This window comes from Oryctolagus cuniculus, chromosome 14 (genome assembly GCF_051225735.1).
Source record: "Oryctolagus cuniculus isolate XC-2025 breed Fujian yellow rabbit chromosome 14, ASM5122573v1, whole genome shotgun sequence".
Classification (NCBI taxonomy): Eukaryota; Metazoa; Chordata; class Mammalia; order Lagomorpha; family Leporidae; genus Oryctolagus; species Oryctolagus cuniculus.
In genome coordinates this window covers 38,381,129-38,404,315 of record NC_142880.1, presented here as the reverse complement: position 1 = coordinate 38,404,315, position 23,187 = coordinate 38,381,129, and the positions used below count along the sequence as shown (strand labels likewise).

Genomic DNA, 23,187 nt, shown 5'->3' with positions numbered 1-23,187 from the left:
TGGCTGACCCGCTCCTCGTGTTCGCTTTAAATAATGAGCTGTAAGTGGCAGGATCAAAGCAGAGTTCAAGATAAAGCCTGAAATGAATAAGAAACAATGGGAAAACAGCTGTAGCCACATGCTCGGTTGTATCTTTCATGAATTTCAATTAAAAATAACCCAACCACGTTAAAAAAAAAAAAAAAAACCTGGTGAATTCCCTTTATTGTCCCTTTAATGCATTACTAAGGAGTTGTTGGTATCATTTTATGGCTCCGGCACAAATGGCTTTAGGATTTATCACGAGGTTCATATCTCTGCCTTTTTATGGATTTTTTTCAGAGAGGGGCTTGAACACGGGGCTCCTATTATACGTCCCCTGTGGTAGGTTGGCGAGAGCAAGCTGCATCAGCAAATGGCAAGAAAGCTCACCGAGGCAACACGGGCTACTCACCAGCGGGGCCTGATTGAAAGCAGAATGTTTCTAGATGGATTCTGATGTAACCCTTTTACCTCCATCTCCCAACAACACGGAAATTGAAAAATCAATTATAGCACCACCCAGGTTCCTATGCTGCTGAGCCTTGGTGGGGAGGAGAAGACACACACACACACACACACACACACTTAACAATGCATTTTGTAAGCAACCAGAAAACAATGAGCAGTCTTCCAGGAAGGTGAGAGGTGTGCTTAATTAAGGCAAGTTACAAAAAAAAGCACTATTGTAAAAAGGGCTTATTAAAAAAAACAATTAATTATGTGTTTAATTACTTTTGGTGCTTTTTTTTAAAGATTTATTTTATTCATTTGAAAGGCAAAGTTACAGAGAGAGACAAAAAAGGCCTTGTGTTTTTTAAGGGTTCAGAAACCACAGAAATCACGAACTCTTTGTTGTTTATGTCAGCAAGCTATCAATACAGATCTGTGTACTGGGGTCGATGCTGTCTTGGGGCATCCACCAGTCCCGGGTCTTTAACCAGAGGCAGTCACCACATCTCATTAGCTCCTCTGCCTGCAGGAACAGGGACAGCATCCGCCAGGTACCCGTTACTTCGTGACAAACAGCAGGAAGCAGAGCCTGAAATCCAAGCCCAGGAAGGAGGGGCTCCACGTCCTTGGTTGCCAGCTCTGGCAGGAGGGGGCTGCAGGGGCGATGGCTGTGCGTGGGTTGGGATGTCTGCTGTTCTGTTTTACATTACCCAATGGTTGCACGCTCCGTTCAGCAGGCATGGCTTGCCCTTTCTGGATGCTTCCTCCTCTCACTCTCCACAGAAGACTGGAAAATGAAAGTTGTGAATCTAGCAAGGCTTTAGTGACACTGTCATGAGATAACTTTCGCGAATCACGACTGTTCGGGCTGCACAGCGGCTGTGCAGACAGCAAAAACGGGACAGGAGCAACGGACCCACGAGAGTCAGAGACTCCCTTTCTTCCTTCCATTCCCCCGGGGCACCTTCTCTTCACAAAAAGCAACACGCCATTGCAACACACACTTTCTTCCCACCCTATCAAGCTTCCGTTTATCTAAATGACTACCCTTGTGTAAGGGACCACCCCCACCTACCAGAGGCTGGGCCAAAGTCTCAGCTCAGCAGACGGTCCAGGCACCCGGAGCGGAGCGGCGCTTCTCAAACCCCCGCCCTGTGGGCAGGAGAGGGGCTAGTTAAAAACCGCGGGTTCTGATTCCGGAGTCTGCAGTCAGGCCTGGGATTCCACGTTTCTGGGGGACCCCCGGATGCTGCTGCTGCTGGTCTCCGAGTCACCCGCCGAGCACAGATCACCTTAATCATCTCGAACATTTCCAACAGGAAGTATGAACACAGTTGGGTAACTGCATGCATTTTGCTTCCTGAAAGAGAGCATCTCTTATTATTAAAGCGACATTTATTTTGGACATAAATTTTCAAACACAACCCTGAATGCTATCTCTACGGATAGACATTTTTCAGATCTCGGAGGTCTTTTAAGGTCAACAAGTATTGACTGCAGGAAGTGATCCAAATCCAAACACACAGAGATTCATTTAAAGCAAAGCTTAAATCCAATACTTTCCCCCTGCTGCGCTATTGATGACTGCTTGGCTCTTTCTTTGCAGTAAATGTATATAAACAAATCGAAATACGCTCTCCTTATTTTTGAAAGTGTCTCCCTGAGAACAGGCTTCAAGTTCATTGGCTCACCTATAGCACCTGCTGTGCAAAGTTTATTTAAAAATGACACACTTAGGATTTCTGTAATTATCAAGTCTAACTCCCTTTGAAATTTATTAGCCTAATATGGATTCACCTATATGCCGAAAGTATATAAATACCAAAAGTTCCGAATGTGCTGCTTCGTCTTCAACATACTGCAGTCCTATATTTAGTAACAGTTTTCTTCTGGGGAAGTCGTAACACCTTATATGCATATTCCACAAAACTTCCCTGAGTTTGGAAAGGAAGCAAGTCACTGTAGAGAGATGATTTTTGCAAGGCTGTTACTTAAGGGTGATCTAATTTAAACAGAACACGGTAATACCTTGGATAGGATTCTCTAACAGAGTATAACTAAGTTCTCCAAAAGCAAAGTCAGCAGATTCCCTGACACTGGCATAATTTCCTATCCACTAAAGGAAGATCATTACCACACAACTGAATACATTCCTTCTACAGACATTTATTTAGCATCTATAACACTGAGGCTAATGACAGTACTGATGATACAGAATGCTTAGAATAAACTAGAAAGCTTTCCATGTCAGTTATTATCCTTTGCTACAGTTCTATAGGGCAGGCACTATTATTATCCCCAGTGCACAGTTGAAGAAAGTGAGATGCTGAGAGCTAAATAATTTATCCAAATGACAAAACTAGCAAATAGCAGAGCTGGGATTCATAGCCAGACAGCCTAGCTTCTGTCACACCATCCTAGGCAATGTGCTCAAAACAAAAGGTGCTTGTAGGGACAGCACCTGCACCAATGGCCATGCCTCTTGGAAGCATCGGTATTCATCATATCCTTTGATATGAGCTTACATTTGGCCTCAGAATCTCAGTGTCCCAGGTAGCCATCACCAATCCATTGAAACTGACTCAGGAATCCAAGTTTATTTGCCATTCCTGATTGCATGAAGTACATTCATTTACGAATCTTTGAATTATTTTATTTTAAAAGGGGTATTTATTTGAGAGACAAAGAGACAGATACAGAGACAACTCCCATCTACTGGTTAAGTCCCAGATGTCTGTAGCAGCCAACTAAGTCTGGGTCGGGGCAAGATCTGGGAGCGAGGAGGCAGTCAGGGTCTCCCATGTGCGTGGCAGATTCCAGTTACTTGAGCCATCACCACTCTCTCCCAGGGTCTGCACTGGCAGGAAGCGGAAGTCAGAACAAGAGCTGAGATTGGAACCCAGTTACTCTGAAACGGGACGCAGATTTCTGAACCATTGGTCTAAATGTCCACGGTTGCTAAAGGCTGCAAGGAAAACCGAGCGCCTCCCAGAGCAGCGATGTTTCTGGCCAGTAGGGACGCTCGCCTGTGTAATTAGCTCCCATCCAGTCATGGGTCCCACGCTTTGGCTGCCGTCTTCAAGGAATTTTTACACGAGCATTCTTTACAAATGTCTTCTAGGCCTTACTCTCTCGTTAGCCTGAGAACTTGAGGAGGAAACACAGGCCTTCTGAAATAATATATGATTTCAAAATCAATTATCTATAGAAAAACATGAAAATTAGATTCATATACTCCACACCATAAATATATTCAGATTTTTTAAATGTTCGTTTCAAAATATCTGACTGGAAAAAAACGTTTGTATCATCTTAGGGGAAAGAAATCTTTCCCAAGCATGACAGAAGTCCTTAAGCAATGAAAACAAACAAACAAAAGCGGACAGATTTGGTCACATAAAATGACAACACTACAGGGACGCTATGCACTACGGTGAAAGAAAGTTGACATCATTTCTGGGTGGCTGAGTTTATAGTGGCTGCTGAGTAAGAATCTCTCTACACATCCTCCCAGAAAAGCATGCAAGTCAGTGTAAGAAGTGAGACACAAAGGCCCGCCCTTCACCATAGCTAGAAAACCAATGGCCTTACACACTTGCAATCACTTATAATTAACGGGGAATGGATGGAGCTGGAACAGCCCTGGATCTAGACCTTCCACCGGAGCCATCGTCGTGGCAGGGGAACGAGGGACCTCCCGAAACTCCTAGTGAGAGGGACAGGGGAATGAGCATAAACAGGAATCCATGTTATGCATCAAAGAATGATCAGAAGTGCTCTCCGGCTGGTGTCGTGGCTCACTAGGCTAATTCTCCGCCTAGCGGCGCCGGCACCCCAGGTTCTAGTCCCGGTCAGGGCACCAGATTCTGTCCCGGTTGCCCCTCTTCCAGACCAGCTCTCTGCTGTGGCCCGAGAGTGCAGTGGAGGATGGCCCAAGTGCTTGGGCCCTGCACCCCATGGGAGACCAGGAGAAGCACCTGGCTCCTGCCATCGGATCAGTGCGGTGCGCCAGCCGCTGCGCGCCAGCCGTGGCGGCCATTGGAGGGTGAACCAACAGCAAAGGAAGACTTTCTCTCTGTCTCTCTCTCTCACTGTCCACTCTGCCTGTCAAAAAAAAAAAAAAAAAAAAAAAAAAAAAATTAAAAAAAAAAAAAAGAAGAAGTTCTCTCCACAGAAGGAAAACAACAGGGAGCCTGGGAGCCGAGGAGGCAGGAGAAGAAGACCCCAAAGAGGAAAGGCAGAAAGGAACAAAAGAGAAAGCTCTGGAGACCGGCTAGACAAAACCAAACCAAGGGACGCACACCATTGTTTGAGCCAAAAGTTCTTTTATAGAAAACATTTGTTTGTTTGTTTGAAAATCAGAAAAAGAGAGAGATCTTCCATCTGCTGACTCACTCCCCAAATGGCCACAACAAGTAGGCCAGTCAGAAGCCAGGAACCAGCAACTCCGACCAGATCTCGCACATGACTGGAGGGACCCAAGCACTTGGACCATCCTCCACTGCCTTCTCAGGCACATTAGCAGGGAGTTGATTCATAAGTAGAGCAGCCAGGACTCGAACTGGAACTCTGACATAGGAGGCCAGTAGCACAAGTTGTGGTTTAACCCACTGAATGACAATGCCAGAGCCTGGGCCAAAACTTCTTTGTTGTTGGCAACCCCCTGGCTTCTACCTGTTGCACGTCATCGTCACCCCACTCCTGGTCATAACAACCAAAGGTGGTCCACAGGCATCCACAAATTGCCTTGGGGGGGGGTGGGGTGCAAAATCAGATCCAATTGAAAACCACCGACCTAGAGCACTGATTTGTGAATGTCTGATTGGTTGGTTTGTCACTTGAAAACTCTCCTTTACATTCCTTGTGTGTCTTTAGTAAACAAGGGGCAAAGAACAGAAATTAAGAAAAACATACTTCATAGACAATAAGCACTAAGAGATAAACAGGTAAGAGAGCCATAATCTAAAGTTGGATACTTTCAGGACTACTTACTTAATTTAATTTAATCATAATTGTATTAGCTTCCGTATTTCCAAGAAATTGATGCGATACTCATTTCTAATCTAGGATCTTAACACACAAGCAAAACGTTGCGTACACGTCATCTTGCTACACGTGGTTAAGAAACTCCTTGTGGATAGTTGTTTGTTGGTGCTACAGTGGGTGTATCAGTTAGATGTTGCCACATGATGTTGTATAACAACCATGTAATCTCCATGAAGTACAAATAAGCATTTACCTCGCCCCTCTGCATGTTGACCAGAGCCCTGCTGGTGCAGGCTGGGCTCAGCACAAACAGCTGGGCTCCATCCGCCCCTCTTCTTCTTCCATCCATCGGCAGGCCAGCCTGCCCGTGTGCTTGCACAACAATGGCAGAGGCACAAGAGAAGCAGAATCACACACGACCTAGGCTCACACTGTCGCTCTGCTCTCCCATCCTCAGCCAAACACAGTGTCGCAAGGCAGAAAACACATACCCCACCATGCAGGTGAAGGACACTCCAAATTCATATAGGAAAAGACATGGTGGAGGCTGCAGGCCACTGCTGCAACTTTTCATGGTGATTTTTTAAAACTGAATTATATTTTAGTATCTCAGAACTAAGATTTCTGCACACAGGTTCTTAAATTAAATGAATGAATATAATAGAATAATAATTTTCAACAATGGGGAAAAAAGGTTACATAAGCTGACAACCTCAGAGGGATTATTATTTCAGCATATTTTTATTAGAACAGCAGCAATACCAAACATTTCTATTACAGCAGTTCATTTCCAAAGACCAACATTTCAGTGATAGATGCCAATAAATGACTTTTACTGTCATATATATTATACCTTTTATAGCAATTCTAGGCAAAAAAAAAATCCAGGTGTCATTTCCATCCTCTATTTGTTCTTAAAAGGAAATTTCCTGAAGCACAACACTTCTTAAAGTCAAGTACTAACCTTCTAGGTTTAGATTTCTGCATTCTTAATCTCCAGGGGAAAAATGTAATTGGAGTGTGCTTTCTCATTCATGACCACTTAAATATTCCGTTTCTGAGGTTATATTTTAGCGTGTTTTATGTTTTATTCAGGACACAATGTTCCAGCAAAATCACAAACCCAAATCTGTGGTTTAGACCGTCATTAAGTATGCCATTAGCATGCGTGTTCTCAGAGAAGCTGTCAACAAACCTGCAGAGAAAGCCTCAGTGCATTCAAAATAAATGATGAAAGAGGCACCGGAAATCACTTGAAACTTTCAGGGCAATGGAGAAGAAAAAAGGGAATCCGAAAATATTCACCTGTCTGATTGGCAAACAAAAATTACTCCAATTTCCATACGCCTGTAGCTGACAGCAAAGCAGTGCGTGCCGTGTGCACAGCCAGGGAACTGCTGTGCCTTTTAGTTCTGGGACCAAAATGGGCACAGCAACTGGGATGGGGAACACCCGGCCCGCGGGCTGAATAAGGCCCATGAACCACTGGGTCTGGCCCTGTTGAGGCAACTGCAGACAAGACTCCAAATTCAATGCATCTGCAGCAGGCTGATTTTCAAGTTGATGACTTTGTATGGTCCATGAATGATGGTACAAATATCCAAATGACTGTCTGCAGAGACAGAGTTGCCCAGCCCTGCTAGCCTTGGTCTTCAACTTCCACATCACCATGAGCAATTAGCAGGAGCCCACAGAGCAGCGCCCCTGAGAAAGACAGCATTGACAGATGAGCACCTCAAACTCGGGGCAAAAGGAAGATCGGATATGTCAGGTCACAGAATTCTTTGTTCATTCATTGATTAAACAGACAGTACGTGTGTGGAAAGGTGGTAGATGTCCCGCCAGCTGGGTAGAGACGACCGGGGGTAGCCCAAGGAAGCTGAGTGAGTAACAGTTGCTTAGCCTGGGCAGTAAGGGGAAGAGGCTTCCGCTGAGGCAGCCTGGGAGGCCTTGGCGGTACACCTGCAGCCCAAGGGGTCTTGGGTGAAGAGTCCAGTGGAGGGGACACACCCAGCGTGGGTAGGAGGTCACGAATGGTGGCAGCACTGGGAGGGGCACCCAGAACTCCCGGTCTAGGCTCAGCTGCCTCCGTGTGTCTGGGCTGTTTTGGGGGCTAACAATAGCTCATATTCATAGCGATGACCCAGAGTCACCCAAAGGTATTAAATCATGGCCAATTAGCTCTTTTATGAAAAAAAGGGGCGGCTGGCGCTGTGGTGTATCTGGTAAAGCCACCACCTTCAGTGCTGGCATCCCATGTGGGAGCCGGTTCAAGTGCCGGCTGCTCCACTTCCCATCCAGCTCTCTGCTTTGGCTTTGGAAGGTGGTGGAGGATGGTCCAAGTCCTTGGACCCCTGCATCTGCATGGGAGACCCAGAGGAGGCTCTTGGCTCCTGGCTTCGGATGAGCTCAGCTTTGGCCATTGCAGCCAATTGGGGAGTGAACCGGCAGATGGAGGACCTCTCTCTCTCTCTCTCTCCACCTCTCCTTCTCTCTGTGTAACTCTGACTTTCAAATAAATAAATAAATAAATAAATCAAAAGGAAGGAAGGAAGGAAGGAAGGAAGGAAGGAAGGAAGGAAGGAAGGAAGGAAGGAGGAAAGGAAGGAAGGAAGGAAGGAAGGAAGGAAGGAAGGAAGGAAGGAAGGGAAAGAAAGAAAGAAAGAAAGAAAGAAAGAAAGAAAGAAAGAAAGAAAGAAAGAAAGAAAGAAAGAAAGAAAGAAAGAAAGAAAGAAAAAGAAAGAAAGAAAGAAAGAAAGAAAGAAAGAAAGAAAGAAAGAAAGAAAGGAAGAAAGGAAGAAAGGAAGAAAGAAAGAAAGAGAGAGAGAGAGAAAGAAAGAAAGAAAGAAAGAGAAAGAAAGAAAGAAAGAAAGAAAGAGAGAGAGAGAGAGAGAGAGAGAGAAAGAAAGAAAGAAAGAAAGAAAGAAAGAAAGAAAGAAAGAAAGAAAGAAAGAAAGAAAGAAAGAAAGAAAGAAAGAAAGAAAGAAAGAAAGAAATGCAGGATAAGAGCTATAGTGTAGTGGGCAAAGCTTCTGCCTGTGGCGCTGGTCTCCCTTATGGGCTCCTGTTCAAGTCCCAGATGCTCCTATTCTGATCCAGCTCTCTGCTGTGGCCTGGGAAAGCAGTGGAAGATGGCCCAAGTCCCCAAGGACCCACCTGGGAGACCTGGAAGAAACTCCTGGTTCCTGGCTTTGGACCTGCCCAGCTCCAGCCATTGCAGCCATTTGGGGAGTGAACCAGCAGATGGAAGATCTTTTTGTCTGTCTCTCCCTCTCTGTCTGTAATTCTAACTCTCAAAAAAATCTTTTTAAAAATACAAGATAAAGGACATTCTTCTTTAAAGTAAATTTAGTGAAAACTTGTTACATATTTTCAATACTTTCATTGAGCTGTACTTAGCACACACATGTTTCAAGTATGGGGAGGTTTGACACACACCTGTAAGACCATTGCCACGATGAAGACAATGAACACCTGTGGGGAGGAACTCGGACTAGACTAAGTTACTGGAATTAAGACTTATTCTATGCATCTGCTCTCCCACAATATGGCACTGAGAAGGGAGTAAACAACTTCTACGCAGCTGCCTCTCGCCAACTTGAGTGATGACCTGCAGGAGCTGATCCTGCTCCTGATTGGAGGAGAGTAGCATACTCGGCGTGTGGGTAGCAGAGTTGGGATTGGCGGAAGAGGACTATAAAGGAGGAGAGAGACAACATACACCAAGAACATCTAAAGGGAACATCTGAATAACGTCTGAGCAGCCCCCAAGAGAGCCAGCCGGTGGTGTGCCGCTCCCCCGCGGAAGTGGGGAAAGTGGCAGGGGGAGCCGCCCTTCCACGGAGGTGGAAGGATCGGCATCCAACCCGGGAAGAACCAGCAGCAAACCCGGGAAGGGCCGAGCAGACAAAAGAACAGTGCAAGGTCCTGTGTCGTTCCTCCGCGAATGGGGGAGCGACAAACACCCTTGAACTCATGACTTCCAAAAGATTACCCCAGCCCCTTGTGACGCCTCCCTCATGCAGTTCTCTGTCCCCACAACCAATCCCTAGGTCACTGCTGATCTGATTTCAATTAGCTTCCATTTTCCATAACTTTATATAAATGAATTATACATTACTTGTTCTTTTTGTTTGGCTTCTTTCACTCAAAATAATTAATTAAAAATCTATCCATATTGTTTTGTGTATCCATAGTAGTTCATTCTTTTTAAATTGCTGAATAGAATGTCACTATAGGAATTCATCATAATTTATTTATCTTTTCACCTGTGGGTGGCTATTTGAGTTGTCTCTAGCTCGGGGCTGTTATAAGCAAATAGTTCCTAAGAACACTTATGTACAAAGTCTTTGATTAATACCTAGGAGAGGAACAACTTGATCAGAGAGTAGGTATGTGGTTAACATTTTAAGAAACTGACAAATTCGTTTTCAAAGTGATTGTGTTAGTTTTTCATAGCACACACTGTTCTTGAACTTTTCTTAAAGATTTATTGATTTGTTTATTTGGAAGGCAGGGAGACAGAGAGGTAGATCTTCCATTCAGTGGTTCACTCCCCAAATGGCCATAAATAGCCAGGACTGGGCAAGACAGAAGCCAGAATTCAGGAGTTTCATTCAGATCTCCCACATGGGTGGCAGGGGTTCAAGTACATAAGCATCCTCCACTGCCTTCCCGGTCATTAGCAGGAAGCTGGCTCAGAAGCAGAGTCACCAGGACTTGAACCTGCGCTCTGCTCTGGCATGCCAGTGTCACAAGCAGCAGCTTAACCCACCAAGCCACAACGCCAGCCCTTCTTGAACTTTTTAAAGATCCTTATAGACATCAATTACAAACATTTTTGCACTAAAATAAGCATCTTTCAATTCCATTTTTCACAAAGTTTTTGAAGTACTCTTGTTGTGGGGCCTGAGTTGTTGTCTCTGATGCAAGGAAAGTATGTGAAGATGAGATAATCAAGAGAATTAAGATTTATTTACATTCAAAGTGAAAGTATAAGCCCAGGACGAGTGTGGGCATGATCAGCAAGGAGCAGCACTCCACCAAGGTCCAACCCTAATAGGAACTGGAAGCCCAGGCGTGGCATCTGCACAGCACTTAACTGAGTATTCAAAGAGGGTGGAATCTGAGTCATGAGTATCACCCATTGCCTTGTCCATTTCTGGATATCTCAGAAGAGCCATAGGGTCAGGTGCATGATGGGAGTGGGAGTGTCAGCCATGGTGATTTTAGTATAATGACGCTATAATGAGGTAAAGATCATCACAGGGACACAGCCTGCAGCCCTGCTGGACATGTTCAGCCAGTGCCGGCTCTAAATGGTAAATCTGTAGAAACTGCAGTTTTCCACTGCACAGGAGAGGGTGCTGAGGTGGTGTAGGTGGGGCTGCAGTGCTAGCCAAGCTGCAGGGAGGGGCTGGGGACAGCCATTCCTCCATGCAAGCTCCGTCCCTGCCTGCATCGCTCTCCTGCTTTTCGACCCACAGTGCACAAGACTTCCCGTTGTTACACATTTTCACCAACACATGATACAGGGATTGTGATTTTATACAATTCTATAGGCGTGTAACATTATCTCAGTGTGGTTTTGATTTGTATTTTCCAAATAATTAATATATTTTAAGGTGCTTATTTCCCATATATATATATATATCTTGTTTGATGAAACATTTGTCCAAATCTTTTGTTCATTTTTTAACTGGATTGTTTGCTTTCCTTTTTTTATTATTTTTTATTTGAAAGAAAGAGTTACAGAGAGAGGTAGAGACAGAGAGCTCTTCCATCCGCTGGTTCACTCTCCAGATGGCCACAACAGCCGGAGCTGCGCTGATCCAAAGCCAGGAGCGAGGAACTTCTTCCCGGTCTCCCACATGGGTGCAGGGGCCCAAGGACTTGGACCATCTTCCACTGCTTTCTCAGGCCATAGCAGAGAGTTGAATCAGAAGAGGAGCAGCCAGGACTAGAACCGGTGCCCATACGGGATGCCAGCATTTCAGGCCAAGGCTTTAACCCACTGTACCACAAAGCCGGCCCCATGTTTGCTTTCTTAATATTAGGTTTTGGGAGTTATTTATGTATTCTTGTTATAAATCCCTTTTTTAATGATGTATTTTATTTATTTAAAAGGCAGAGTTACAGAGAGAGAGGAAGGGACACAGAGAGAGGTCTTCCACCTACTGGTTCACACCCCAAAATGGCCAAAACAGCCAGGGCTGGGCAGGCTAAAGCCTGGGGTCAGGAGCTTCATCCAGGTATTCCGCATGGGTAGTAGGGGCCCAAGTAGGCCTTCCTCTGCTGCTTTCCCAGCCTCATTAGCAAGGAGCTGGATCAGAAATTGAGCAGGTGGGACTCAAACAGGCACCCATATGTGATGCCAGGGTCACAGGCAGCTGCTTTATCCACTAAGCCCCAATGTCAACCCCACTATAAATCCTTTTTCAGATATGCAGTCTGCAAATATTTTCTCCTAACTCACAGCTTGTCCTTGCATTCTCTTAACAGAAGTCTTCTGAAGAACAAAGGTTCTTATGTGTGATGGAGTACAATTTAATGTTTTTTTTTTTAATGAAACATGGAAGAAATCTTTGCCTTATTAAACAGGAAAAATGTTCTCCCATGTTTTCACTAAGAAATTCCTAAGTGTCTGGGATCTAGTTTGAGTTAGTTGTCATGTGTGCTGTGTGGGTTCCTTGTTTCTTTCATACCCTGTTGTAATAGCACCATTTGCTGAAATGACTACCCTTTCTCCATTGAATTGCCTTTGCTACTTTGCCAGGAATCACTTGATCCTGCATGGTGTGTCTGTTTCTGGATGCTATACTCTTTACTGATTCACTTCCATGCCAGTATCACACTGGCCTGATTAGGAATTAAAAAGCAGGTAGTATTAGCCACCTATATGAGTCTTTTGAATTCTGTTCAGGTATCCAGACCTTTTTCATTCTCATTTGAATTTTATAATTAGCTTGTGAATTCCTGCATAAAATCTAGGTTTGGATTGCACATAATCTATCAGTAAATCTGGGGAGAATTAAAATCTTTAAAGTGAGTCCCCATTCCATGAAGACTATATTACTGTTAGAGCTCCTTTCATTTCTCTCACTGGTACCTTACAGCTTTCAGTGTGCAGACTTTGTACATTTTTTGTTATATTCATATCTAAATATGTCATATATTTTCTGCTATTATAAATTATATTATTTTTAAAATTGTTGCTGCTATACAGAATCATAATTTTAACTGTATATTGATCTCATGCCCAGAAAACTCGCCAGCTCACTTACTAGTTCTAGTAGCTTTCTTGTACAGCTCATAAGATTTTCCACATGGATTATCTATCAAGATAATTTTACTTTTTCTTTTTGAATCCAGATGCTTTTTATCTCTTTTTGCTGTTGCTGTTGGTATTGCACTGAAACCCTCAGTTGAATAGAAGTGTGAAAACAAACGCCCTTAATTTGTTCCCATCTAGGGAGAAAGCACTAAGTTTGATGTTAGCTGCTGGTTTTTCAGAGGTGCTCTTAGATTGAGTGAGTTCTATTTCTACTTTGCTAGGAGTTTTCATTGGATGTTGTCCAATGCTTTTTTTGTATCTTTTGAGATAATTATATGGCTGTTATTGTCACATCTGTTAATATGGTAAATTATATTAATCAGCTTTTTTAAAAGGTTTATTTATTTATTTGAAAGTCAGAGTTACACACAGAGAATAGGAGAGGCAGAGAGAGAGAGAGAGAGAGTCTTCCATCCACTGGTTCACTCTCCAACTGGAGGCAACAGCCAGAACTGAGCCAATCCGAAGCCAGAAACCAGGAGTCTCCTCTGGGTCTCTCACGTGGGTACAGGGGTCCAAGCACTTGGGCCATCTTCTACTGCTTTTCCAGGCCATAGCAGAAAGCTGGATCAGAAGTGGAGCAGCTGGGACTCGAACCAGCACCCACACAGGATGCCAGCACTGCAGGCGGTGGCTTTACCTGCTACACCACTGCACTGGTCCCAGTCAGTTTTAAAATGTGAAACCAATGTTGCCAATTCCTGGACAAACATCCCCGGTAATATATAGTCCCTTGCTATATTGCAGGCTTCTATTTCCTGTGTTCATGAAGGACACTGATTTTGTGGAGAGCTGAGCTGATCTGGAGGGAGTTTAGCTGCCAGAGGTCACAGCAGCCAGTTCAGACAGAAGGAAAGTAACAGTCAAAGCTTCCCTCGCTCACTACAATAGTACAGCAAGGTGCTAAAGGGAGAAAGTTCTGGTTCCCTCAGTGGTCCATTTATTGGCCCGATGGAATGACATCCACTGAAAGTAAGATGCACCAGCATGGACTGGGGGCCTGGGCCCCAGACAAAGGTCTCTGCCACTTTATGGACCCAGAGAGTGGGCCCCAGGGGAGGGGAGGGTGAGCCAGAGTGGGGAAACACTAAGTGCCGACTGAGTGGAGGAAGATGACTTCAACGCTGCCTTTTTATTTTTTTTTAATTTTGTGTGTCCTGTTATGTTCTTGTCAGGTTTTGAACGAGAGCAATTCCAACTTCATGGAATGATTGGGAAAGTAGTCTTTCTCCTTCTCAGTTTTCTGGAGAGGTTGGTAGAATTGCTATGATTTCTTTCTCAAATATATAGTGTGGGCCTGGATTTCCCCTTATGGGATGTGTTCACTACAAATGCAAATGGAATCACCATACGAATTTCCAGGTTATCTGTTTCTTCCTGAGTGAACTCTGGTAGAGTGTGTCTGTCAGGGAATTTGGACAGTTCATCTACATTGTTGGATTTATTGGCAAGAAATCAATCATGATTCCTTTATTTTTGTTTAATTTATTTTTGCTTGTTTGTTTTCATCTATTTAAAAGGCAGAGCAACAGAAGGGGATGTAGGGAGACAGAGACAGAGATCTTCCATCTACTGATTCACTCCCCAAATGCAGGAAGCAGGCAGGACTAGGCCAGGCTAGTCAGGAGCCTGGAACGTCATTTGGGTTTCCTGCAAAGGTGGGGGGGACCCATGCGCTGGAGCCATCGTCCGCCGTCTCCCAAGGCGCAGCATCAGGAAGCTGGATAGGCAGCGGAGGAGCCAGAACTGGAACCAGCACTTGTATACTCGTGTATAGGATGCAGGCACCCCAAGCATCAACTTCACTGCTGCACCACAATGCCATCCCCCACACCCCTCCACAGCTCCCCACCCCGCCATATAATCCTGTAGTCTGCAGTGTTGTAACCTCCCAATCCAGATCAGTCTGGCTAGAGGCTTATCAATTTTATTGATCTTCTCAAACCGTTGGCTTTTGGTTTCATTAATTTTTCTCTGTTGTTTTTTTAGTTTTCTGTGTCTCTGAATCTGATTGTTATTTCCTGATTCTACCTATTGGTTCTTCTTTTACAAGTTTCTCATCATGGATGGTAAGGTCATTGATTCAAGACCTTTCTTCTGTTCCAACATAGCTCATGTAATGCTATCAATGTCTAAGTCATGCTTAAGCTGCACCCCATAAATCTTGATAGGCTGTGTTTTCATTGACTTCAGTTTCAAATACTCCCCTACACCTGTGTAGGAGACCCGAAAGAAGCTCCTGGCTTCTGGCTTCGGATTGGCACAGCTCCGGCCATTGTGGCCATCTGGGGAGTGAACCAGAGGGTGGAAGATGTCTCTCTCTCTCTCTCTCTCTCTACCTCTCTACCTCTCTGTAACTCTGCCTTTCAAATAAATAAATAAATCATTTTTTAAGAAAAGAGAAATTTGGCTGATGAAACTTCTAGTTATGACCTTGGGTTTATCTGCTTTTTATTGTTTCTCTGTGTGAAACACACAGAATAATTTGAACTTTGAATAATTTGCTGGGTCTTCAAGTTCACGAGTCTCTTCTTCTATCATGTTTAATCTGCTATTAATATGATTTAGTATATTTTTCATCATATTGGTGCTTTAATCTTTAAAAGTTCAATGGTCATTTTTATATCTTTCTTGTCTCTCCTTAATATGTTTAAGTTTTCCATTAGCTTCTTGAACATATAACATATAGCTATTACAAGAACAATAAAATGTTGTCTATTAATTCTAACATTTGTATCATTTGATTTTTAAGTTTTTTAAAATTTATTTATTTGATTTATTTTTATTGATTGTTTTAATTTTAATTGATTTATTAATTTAAAAATTTTTTTTACCTAGTTGTAGATTCTATTTTCTGTTTCTTTAAAGTTTTCTTATTTTCTATTTATTCAAAAGGCAAAGATACAGAGAGAGGAAGAAAGAGATAGAGAGAGATCTTCCATCCACTGATTCACTCTCCAAATGGCCACAGCAACCAGGGCTGGGCCAGGTCAAAGCCAGGAGCCAGGAACTTCCTCTGGGTCTCCCACGTGAGTGGCAGGGGCCAAAGTACTTGGGCCATCCTCCACGTTTTCCCAGGCCATAGCAGAGAGCTGGATTGGAAAAGGAACAGCTGCACACAAACCAGCACCCATATGGGATGCCGGCATTGTAGACAGTGGCTTTACCCACTATGCCACAGCACTGGCCCCTGCTGGTAACTTTTTTTTAGGTGCTTGTCCCTTGTTGAAATTGTTCTGGAACATGGTTAAGTTGCTTAAAAACTTCAAGTTTTGCTTTTAACCTCGTATTGTTTAAATCTCTTTGAAACGCAAAGGGACAGAGAGAAAGAGAATGACAGAAAGAAATTTCACATCAGCTGCTTCACTCCCTGAATGGCCACAATAGCCAGGGCTGAACCAGGCCAAAGCCAAGAGCCCGGAACTCTATCTGGGTTTCCCACACTGGTGGCAGGGGCCCAGGTACTTAAGCCATCACCTGCTGCTTTCCTGGGTACATTTGCAGGAAGACAGATCAGAAAAGGAGCAGGGGCCAGCATTGTGGCATAGCGGGTAAAGCCGCCACCTGCAGTGCCAGCATCCCACATGGGTGCCAGTTTGAGTCCCTGCTACCCTGCTTCTGATCCAGCTCTCTGCTATGGCCTGGGAAAACAGAGGAAGATGGCCCAAGTCCTTGGGCCCCTGCACCCACACGGGAGATCCAGAGAAAGCTCCAGGCTCCTGGCTTTGGAAAGGCGCAGCTCTGGCCAGTGCGGCCAACTGGGGAGTGAACTAGTGGATGGAAGACCTCTCTCTCTCTCTCTCTCTCTCTCTCTCTCTGCCTCTTCTCTCTCTGTGTAACTCTGCCTTTCAAATAAATGGATAAATCTTTAAAAAAGAAAGAAAAAGAAAGAAATGGAGCAGCTGGGACTCTAAGGAGCTCTCCACTATGGGATTCTGGCATCGCAAGCAGCAACTTAACCCACTGTGCCACAGCACCAACTCCTGCTTTTAAGCTTTGGTAGGCAGGACTGAAGCACCATTTAGAATACAAATAATTTTACTGTGCTAATTAAAGAAAATGCTTCTAAGGACTTTACCTGGCGTCCTGTGGATAATACATTTGCAGCCCATGCTGGTGGAAGCTCACACTATTCCCTGGGCCGTGGGAGCCAGAGACTGCTCCTCTAATAGTTTTGGAGGGGGGTGTGGTTCTTCCTTGGCTCCCAGTGAGTTTTTACACAGGCCTGAGTTCATCAGTAGCCACCCGAGTGCTCAAGGAGACTCTGTGCAGATCCTTGGATTCTCCCTCTGTGCCTCTCCCTCCGCTCTTGTACTCTGTCCTTGAACTCTACCCTTTTGGTCTACCTAGCATTAGGGCCTGAACTCAGGGAGCTGACCCGGCCCCATCCTGAGTCCCCCTGCCAGCACCCCAGCCTAGAAACAGTCTCAAGACAGGCAGGTGAGGCAGGCACAGGGACCGCTTGTCTGTTTAGCTCCTCTCAGCGATCACGGCTTCCCCCGAACCGATGTCAAATCCTTAAGCTCTCTTGCTTCATATATTTGGTCCTACTTTTCACCACTTTCAGGCAAGGGAAAAAATCTAATCATTATTACTCCAACATGGCCAGAAGCCAAAGTCTAAAAATTGTTAAATATTTTAGTATCAGCAAGATAGTTTGGCTTTTTTTAATATAAGAGGGTTTTTTTTTTATTATTTCCATTGCTCAAAAGTCTACTTATTCCTTGCTGATGGCGGATAGAGCACAGTTTTAGTATAAATTGTCATTCATCATGAGACCACCCAGCGTGCAGATCAGGAAATAATGGACTGTGCACTGACAGTGGTATAGATCTGCACACACATTTCCAAGGAGCAACAAGAAGAGATCGATAAACAATTAAGTTTTTTTGAGGAGTCAACATTTTAGATGTTACCAGATCATTGAACTTTGGATGTCTGCGCTGGAGTAGAGCCTAGCAAAGAGCAGGAAGCCACTGGTGCGGGCACTCCTCAACTTCCAGGAGCCTTTATCAGCGCATGCATCCTGCCCCGTGTGTGTAGTGAGCACCGACGTCCGCCAGCGACTATGCAAGGCTCCAGAGACACAACAGTGAAGAGAGCACCGGTCCCAGCTTCAGAGAACTTACTGGAGAAAGACAGTGAGCAAGCATCCAATAGACAGGAACCTGAGTGAAAGGGCGAAAACTCCAGGGGATAATATTTTAGCTGGAGCTGTCAACAAGGCCTCACTGGAGCTGTTACATCGGATTTGAAGGAGGTGCAGGAGGAAGCCATGCAAAACTCCAAACAAAAATATTTTGGTGGAAAGAAAGAGATAGTGCAGACACTCAGGAGTGAATAGGGCTTAAGGGCTCTGATGGGAACACCATCTAAAATCAGCTGTAATTAGAGCCATTGACTAATTTTGCTTGTATTAATTCATGTAATAAACTCTATAGCAAGCACCCTGCTGTACCATGGAAATGCGGAGTTGCCTCAGAAAAACTCACAAGCACAACTTCATGGTGATGCTCCAAGACATGAATTACAAGCAATGATCATAATAATGGGAGCAGTGGTGGCCGGCGCCGCGGCTCACTAGGCTAATCCTCCGCCTAGCGGCGCCGGCACACTGGGTTCTAGTCCCGGTTGGGGCGCCGGATTCTGTCCCGGTTGCCCCTCTTCCAGGCCAGCCCTCTGCTGTGGCCAGGGAGTGCAGTGGAGGATGGCCCAGGTGCTTGGGCCCTGCACCCCATGGGAGACCAGGAAAAGCACCTGGCTCCTGGCTCCTGCCATCGGATCGGTGCGGTGCGCCGGCCGCAGCGCGCCGGCCGCGGCGGCCATTGGAGGGTGAACCAACGGCAAAGGAAGACCTTTCTCTCTGTCTCTCTCTCTCTCACTGTCCACTCTGCCTGTCAAAAAAAAAAAAAAAAAATAATGGGAGCAGTGGGTCTTCCAGTTTAAGGGTCTAAAGGATGGGTTAGAGTTAAAAGAATAAAAATAAAAAACCTGGAGAGAGTGCAGTCTCAGGGAAGAATTAGGGAGAAAATGGCAGAGGAAACTTCAGACAAATTACAGGGACACTGTGGACCTCCACTTCCCTAATTTGGAGAAAGAAAGGGACATCCAAGTACAGGAAGCACATAGAACTCCTAATAGACATGACCAGAAAAGATCTTCACCACAACACTGTAAAACATAAAGAAAAGATTCTAAAAATGTGCATGAGAGAAACACCAGATTACTTTCAGAGGATCTCCAATTAGACTCACAGCTGACTTCTCATCAGAAATCCTAGAGGCTAGGAGAGAATGGCAAGATATATTCCAAGTCTTAAGAGAAAAGAATTGACAATCCAACATACTGTATTCTACAAAGCTCTAATTTATGAATGAAGGTGAAATAAATACCTTCCATAACAAACAGAAATTGAAAGAATTTGTCAGCACTTGTCCAGCATTACGAAAAATACTTAAGGATGTGCTATACACAGAAACATGGTCATTACTATGAAAGAAGATGAAGGCAGAAAATCTCCCAGTAAAGGTACACAGGATACCCAAAGTAAACAATAAGAATACTTACAGAAAAAAGGCAGGGCCAAGTTGTTACTTACCAATAGTCCCCCCTGAATGTTAACGGCTTCAACTCTCCAGTTAAAAAATACAGACTGCCTGAATGGGGGAAAAAAGGAAAAAAAGCACACCTATTTACTGCCTACAAGACACACATGTCACCGACAAAGATACACACAGACTGAAAGGGAAAGAATGGAAAAAGATATTCCATGCTAACAGAAACCACAAAAGAGCTGATGTAGCCATCCTAATATCAGACAAAATAGACTTTAACACAAAAACTGTTAAAAGAGACAAAGAATGGCACTACATAATGATTAAAGGGTCAATTCAACAGGAAGATGTAACTATTAACATATATGCACCTAATTACAGGGCACCTGGCTACTTAAAAGAAATGTTGATGGATCTAAAGGGAGACATAGACTCCAATACAATAGTCATGAGGGACTTCAAAACTCCCCTTTCAGAAATGGTCAGATCAAGCAGTCAGAAAATCAGCAAGGAAACAACAGTTAGACCAAATGGACCTAACAGATATCTACAGAACTTTTCATCCTACTGCTGCAGAATACACATTCTTCTTACCAGTGCATGGAACTTTCTCTAGGATAGACCACAGGCCAGGCCATAAAGCAAGTTGCAGCAAATTCAAAGGAATCGAAATCACACCATGCATCTTCTCTGACCACAGTGGAATGAAGCTGGAGATCAACAACTCGAGAGTCTCTAGAACGTAACAGACACACAGAGACTGAACAGCCTGCTCCTGAATGAACGGTGGGCCAAGGAAGAAATCAAACAACTGTTGGGGAGCAGTTTTTTTTTTTTCATACCATTTGTTGACATCTTTACTTAATCTAGAGTTAATCTTCTATGTATAAAGTTAATTGAAAATAGATCTTAGTAAAAAAAAATAATGAGAATAGGGTGGGAGTGGGGGTAGAAGGGTGGGTACCATGGGGAGAACCACTATCACTGTCACTATGTTTTTTTTTATAAACGGATTAATTAATTCATGAGGACAGAGCCTTAATCACCTTGGTTTTTTTTTTTTCAAGATTTAGTTTGTTTATTTGAAAGACAGAGTTACAGAGGAAGAGCTAGAGAGAGAGAGAGAGAGAGAGAGAGAGGTCTTCCATCCACTGGTTCACTACCCAAAGGGCTGCAATGGCCAAATCTGGGCCATTATGAAGCCAAGAGATTCTTCTGTGTCTTCCCATGCAGGTGCAGGGACCCAAGGACTTGGGCCATCTTCTACTGCTTTCCCAGGCCATAGCAGAGGGTTGGATCAGAAGTGGAGCAGCCAGGACTTGAACCAGCTCCTATATGGGATGCCAGCACTGAAGGCAGCAGCTTTACCTGCTACACCACCCACTACACCACAGCACCAGCCCCTATCACTATGTTCTTAAAATTGTGTTTATGAAATGCATGAAGTCTGTATACTTTAAAAGGTTTCTGTGGGGGGCGGGGAGGATAGGTTAATTCTAAGAGGTCAGACCCACTGGAGCATGTGGGTAAAAGGCAAAGGAAGGTACTGAGGGGTGGAGAGTGTGAGGGGCAACGTGACTTGTGTAACAATGAGTGGCTTTGAACAGAGCGGAGCACACGTAATGAGAGCCCTGCTGCCCTGTCCCTTTGCGTTCATGCCCAAGCTCTTAGGAAGAACAACTTGTAAAAGAGGTTTTCTTGCTGGCACCGCTGTAAGAAATCAGAGCTGCAGGCCATGCTTCTTGAGGAAGTGGTTGAATACTGGCCCCCTTCACTGGGGTGACTGCTGGAGCATAGCCCAACAAGGAGTGGAAATGGGTACAGGGAGGAGGTAACCACAGCCACCAGGGCCACAAACACCACTGCCACGGCCAACAGTCAGAGCAGCCCCCTGGGATGCTACCTGAGAGGAGGCAGTGTTGTGGCCGGGAGAGCTGTGTTTATGAGCACAGGGGATGTCCCTGGGACTCCCTGACTGAGCCTCTGGGGCAGGTCTTTGGCTTGGTGGTGGAGGCTCCAGTTGAGACACCTGTCTTCCATATCAGAGTGCCTGGGTTCAGTACCCAGCTCCACTCCTGGCTCCAGCTTCCTGGGAGGCTGTGGGGATGGCTCAGCGATTGGGTTCCTGCTACACATATGGGAGACCTGGGTTGAGTACTGGGCTTCCTGCTTTGATGTGACCTTTAACTATTTGTAGCTCTCAGCAGACTGGAGCATCTCTCCCTCCCTCTCCCTCCCTCTCCCTCTCTCTGTTTCTCTCTCTCTCTCTCTCTTCCCCCACTGTTTCTGTTTCTGTAAAGAAAAGGTGGGGTGTAGCTCTCCTGGGAGAAAGGGATAAAGCAGATTTTATCTCACAAAGACTTAGTCTCTGTATTTGTCTTAATTCAAACATGCGATTTTGGAATTATATATGAGGGCAGTTCAACAAGTTCATGGTAATGAGGAGTGAAAAGATAGGCATATTTTGATGCAAAAATATTCTGAAATCCATATTACCATGAATTTGCTGAACTATCCTCATGCACTTTGTTTATTATGATCAGTCACTTACTAGCTGTGTTATCTTGGGCAAATTTCTGAACTTCTGTTTTTCCAACTGTGAAATGGGGATAATAGTACCCCGTTAGTTGCTGGGATTGCTCTGAGGCAAATGTGTTCAGTCAGTGCTTAAACAGTGGCAGCTGGAGACCACGTGAGGCAAAGCTACAGTGCAGGCATCCCATATGGGCACCAGTTCGAGTCCTGGCTGCTCCACGTCTGATCCAGCTCTCTGCTAATGGCCTGGAAAAGCAGCAGGAGATGGCCCAAGTGCTTGGGTCCCTGCATCCACTTGGGAAACCTGGAATAACCTCCTGGTTCCTGGCTTCAGCCTGATCCAGCCCCAGCTACTGTGGCCATTTGGGGAGTGAACCAGCAGGTGGAAGTTCTCTCTGTCTCTCCCTCTCTCTCTCTGTGACTCTGACTTTCAAATAAATAAATAAATATTTTAAAAATATGGCAGCTGCTTTCTAAATATGATTACTGATGATGATGATGGTAGTGACAGTCCCAAAAGTTGGTGAGTAAGGAAGAGGAAAGACAGCTTAGAAACTGTTAGATCAAGGTGTTGATGCCCGGGAAGCATGGGGTAGCATTGCAGCAGAGTATGAGGCCGGTGGGTTAAGTATGGTGAGCTTCAGTGTCTTCGTCTGTGCCACAGATTTCGTGCTATCTGCCCTGCTCCCCAGCCCACGCCCGAAGTTGTTTTTCTGACAATGGATAGGGAAAGCGTGCTATAAAGAGCCATTTCCCATCTCACTCGTGTTCAGCTGTCATCACTCTCAACAGCTCTGCCTGATGCAGCTCTCAGGTCCCAGAAAACTCATTTTCAGCTCCGTAAAGCCACAGCTGCTTGGAGCCGAGAGAAAGATGGCTCAGACGTTCTGCAAGCCCCTGTCTGGTCGCCCCTGCAGACGCCCTGGGAGCAGTCGTCCCCCAGCTCCTGACTCTGGGGGCTCCTGAGACCTGGCGGAAGTACCTTTCCCCTGGGGTCGCTGTATTTACTTCCTGCTGCCTGCCTACCTCCCTGCACATCACTAACAGCCCCTGAGCCTTGAGGATATTTATTTTCCACCTGCTCCCTCCCCCTGGCGACAGCAGAAATGCACCCCTCAAGGTCTCCTCCTGGAGATTACAGGCGAGAAAAGCTCCCAAAGCAGTAGAGCTGTCATTTTCCTGGGGGATCTCACACACCGGAGGGTGGGATTCCAGTCCTCAGGACACAGCCAAGTCCGGCTGAAGCCAGGTACATCCCTGCAGAGGGGACCCCAGTCTGTCCTTCCCCTGGTCACAAGGGAACACATC

General features: G+C 45.0%; 1 protein-coding gene across 1 annotated transcript; it reads right to left on the bottom strand.

Moving 5' to 3' along the window:
- Positions 1-753: 753 nt before the first annotated feature.
- Positions 754-20,007, bottom strand: LOC138845216 (uncharacterized). The gene is made up of 4 exons (XM_089312570.1): positions 19,939-20,007; positions 19,389-19,446; positions 1,547-1,623; positions 754-1,258 (listed from the first exon to the last, which is right to left on the bottom strand). The coding sequence occupies exons 1-4, from the start codon at positions 19,980-19,982 to the stop codon at positions 1,030-1,032; spliced, it is 408 nt and encodes a 135-aa protein (XP_089168696.1). The 5' UTR covers positions 19,983-20,007; the 3' UTR covers positions 754-1,029.
- Positions 20,008-23,187: the final 3,180 nt, after the last annotated feature.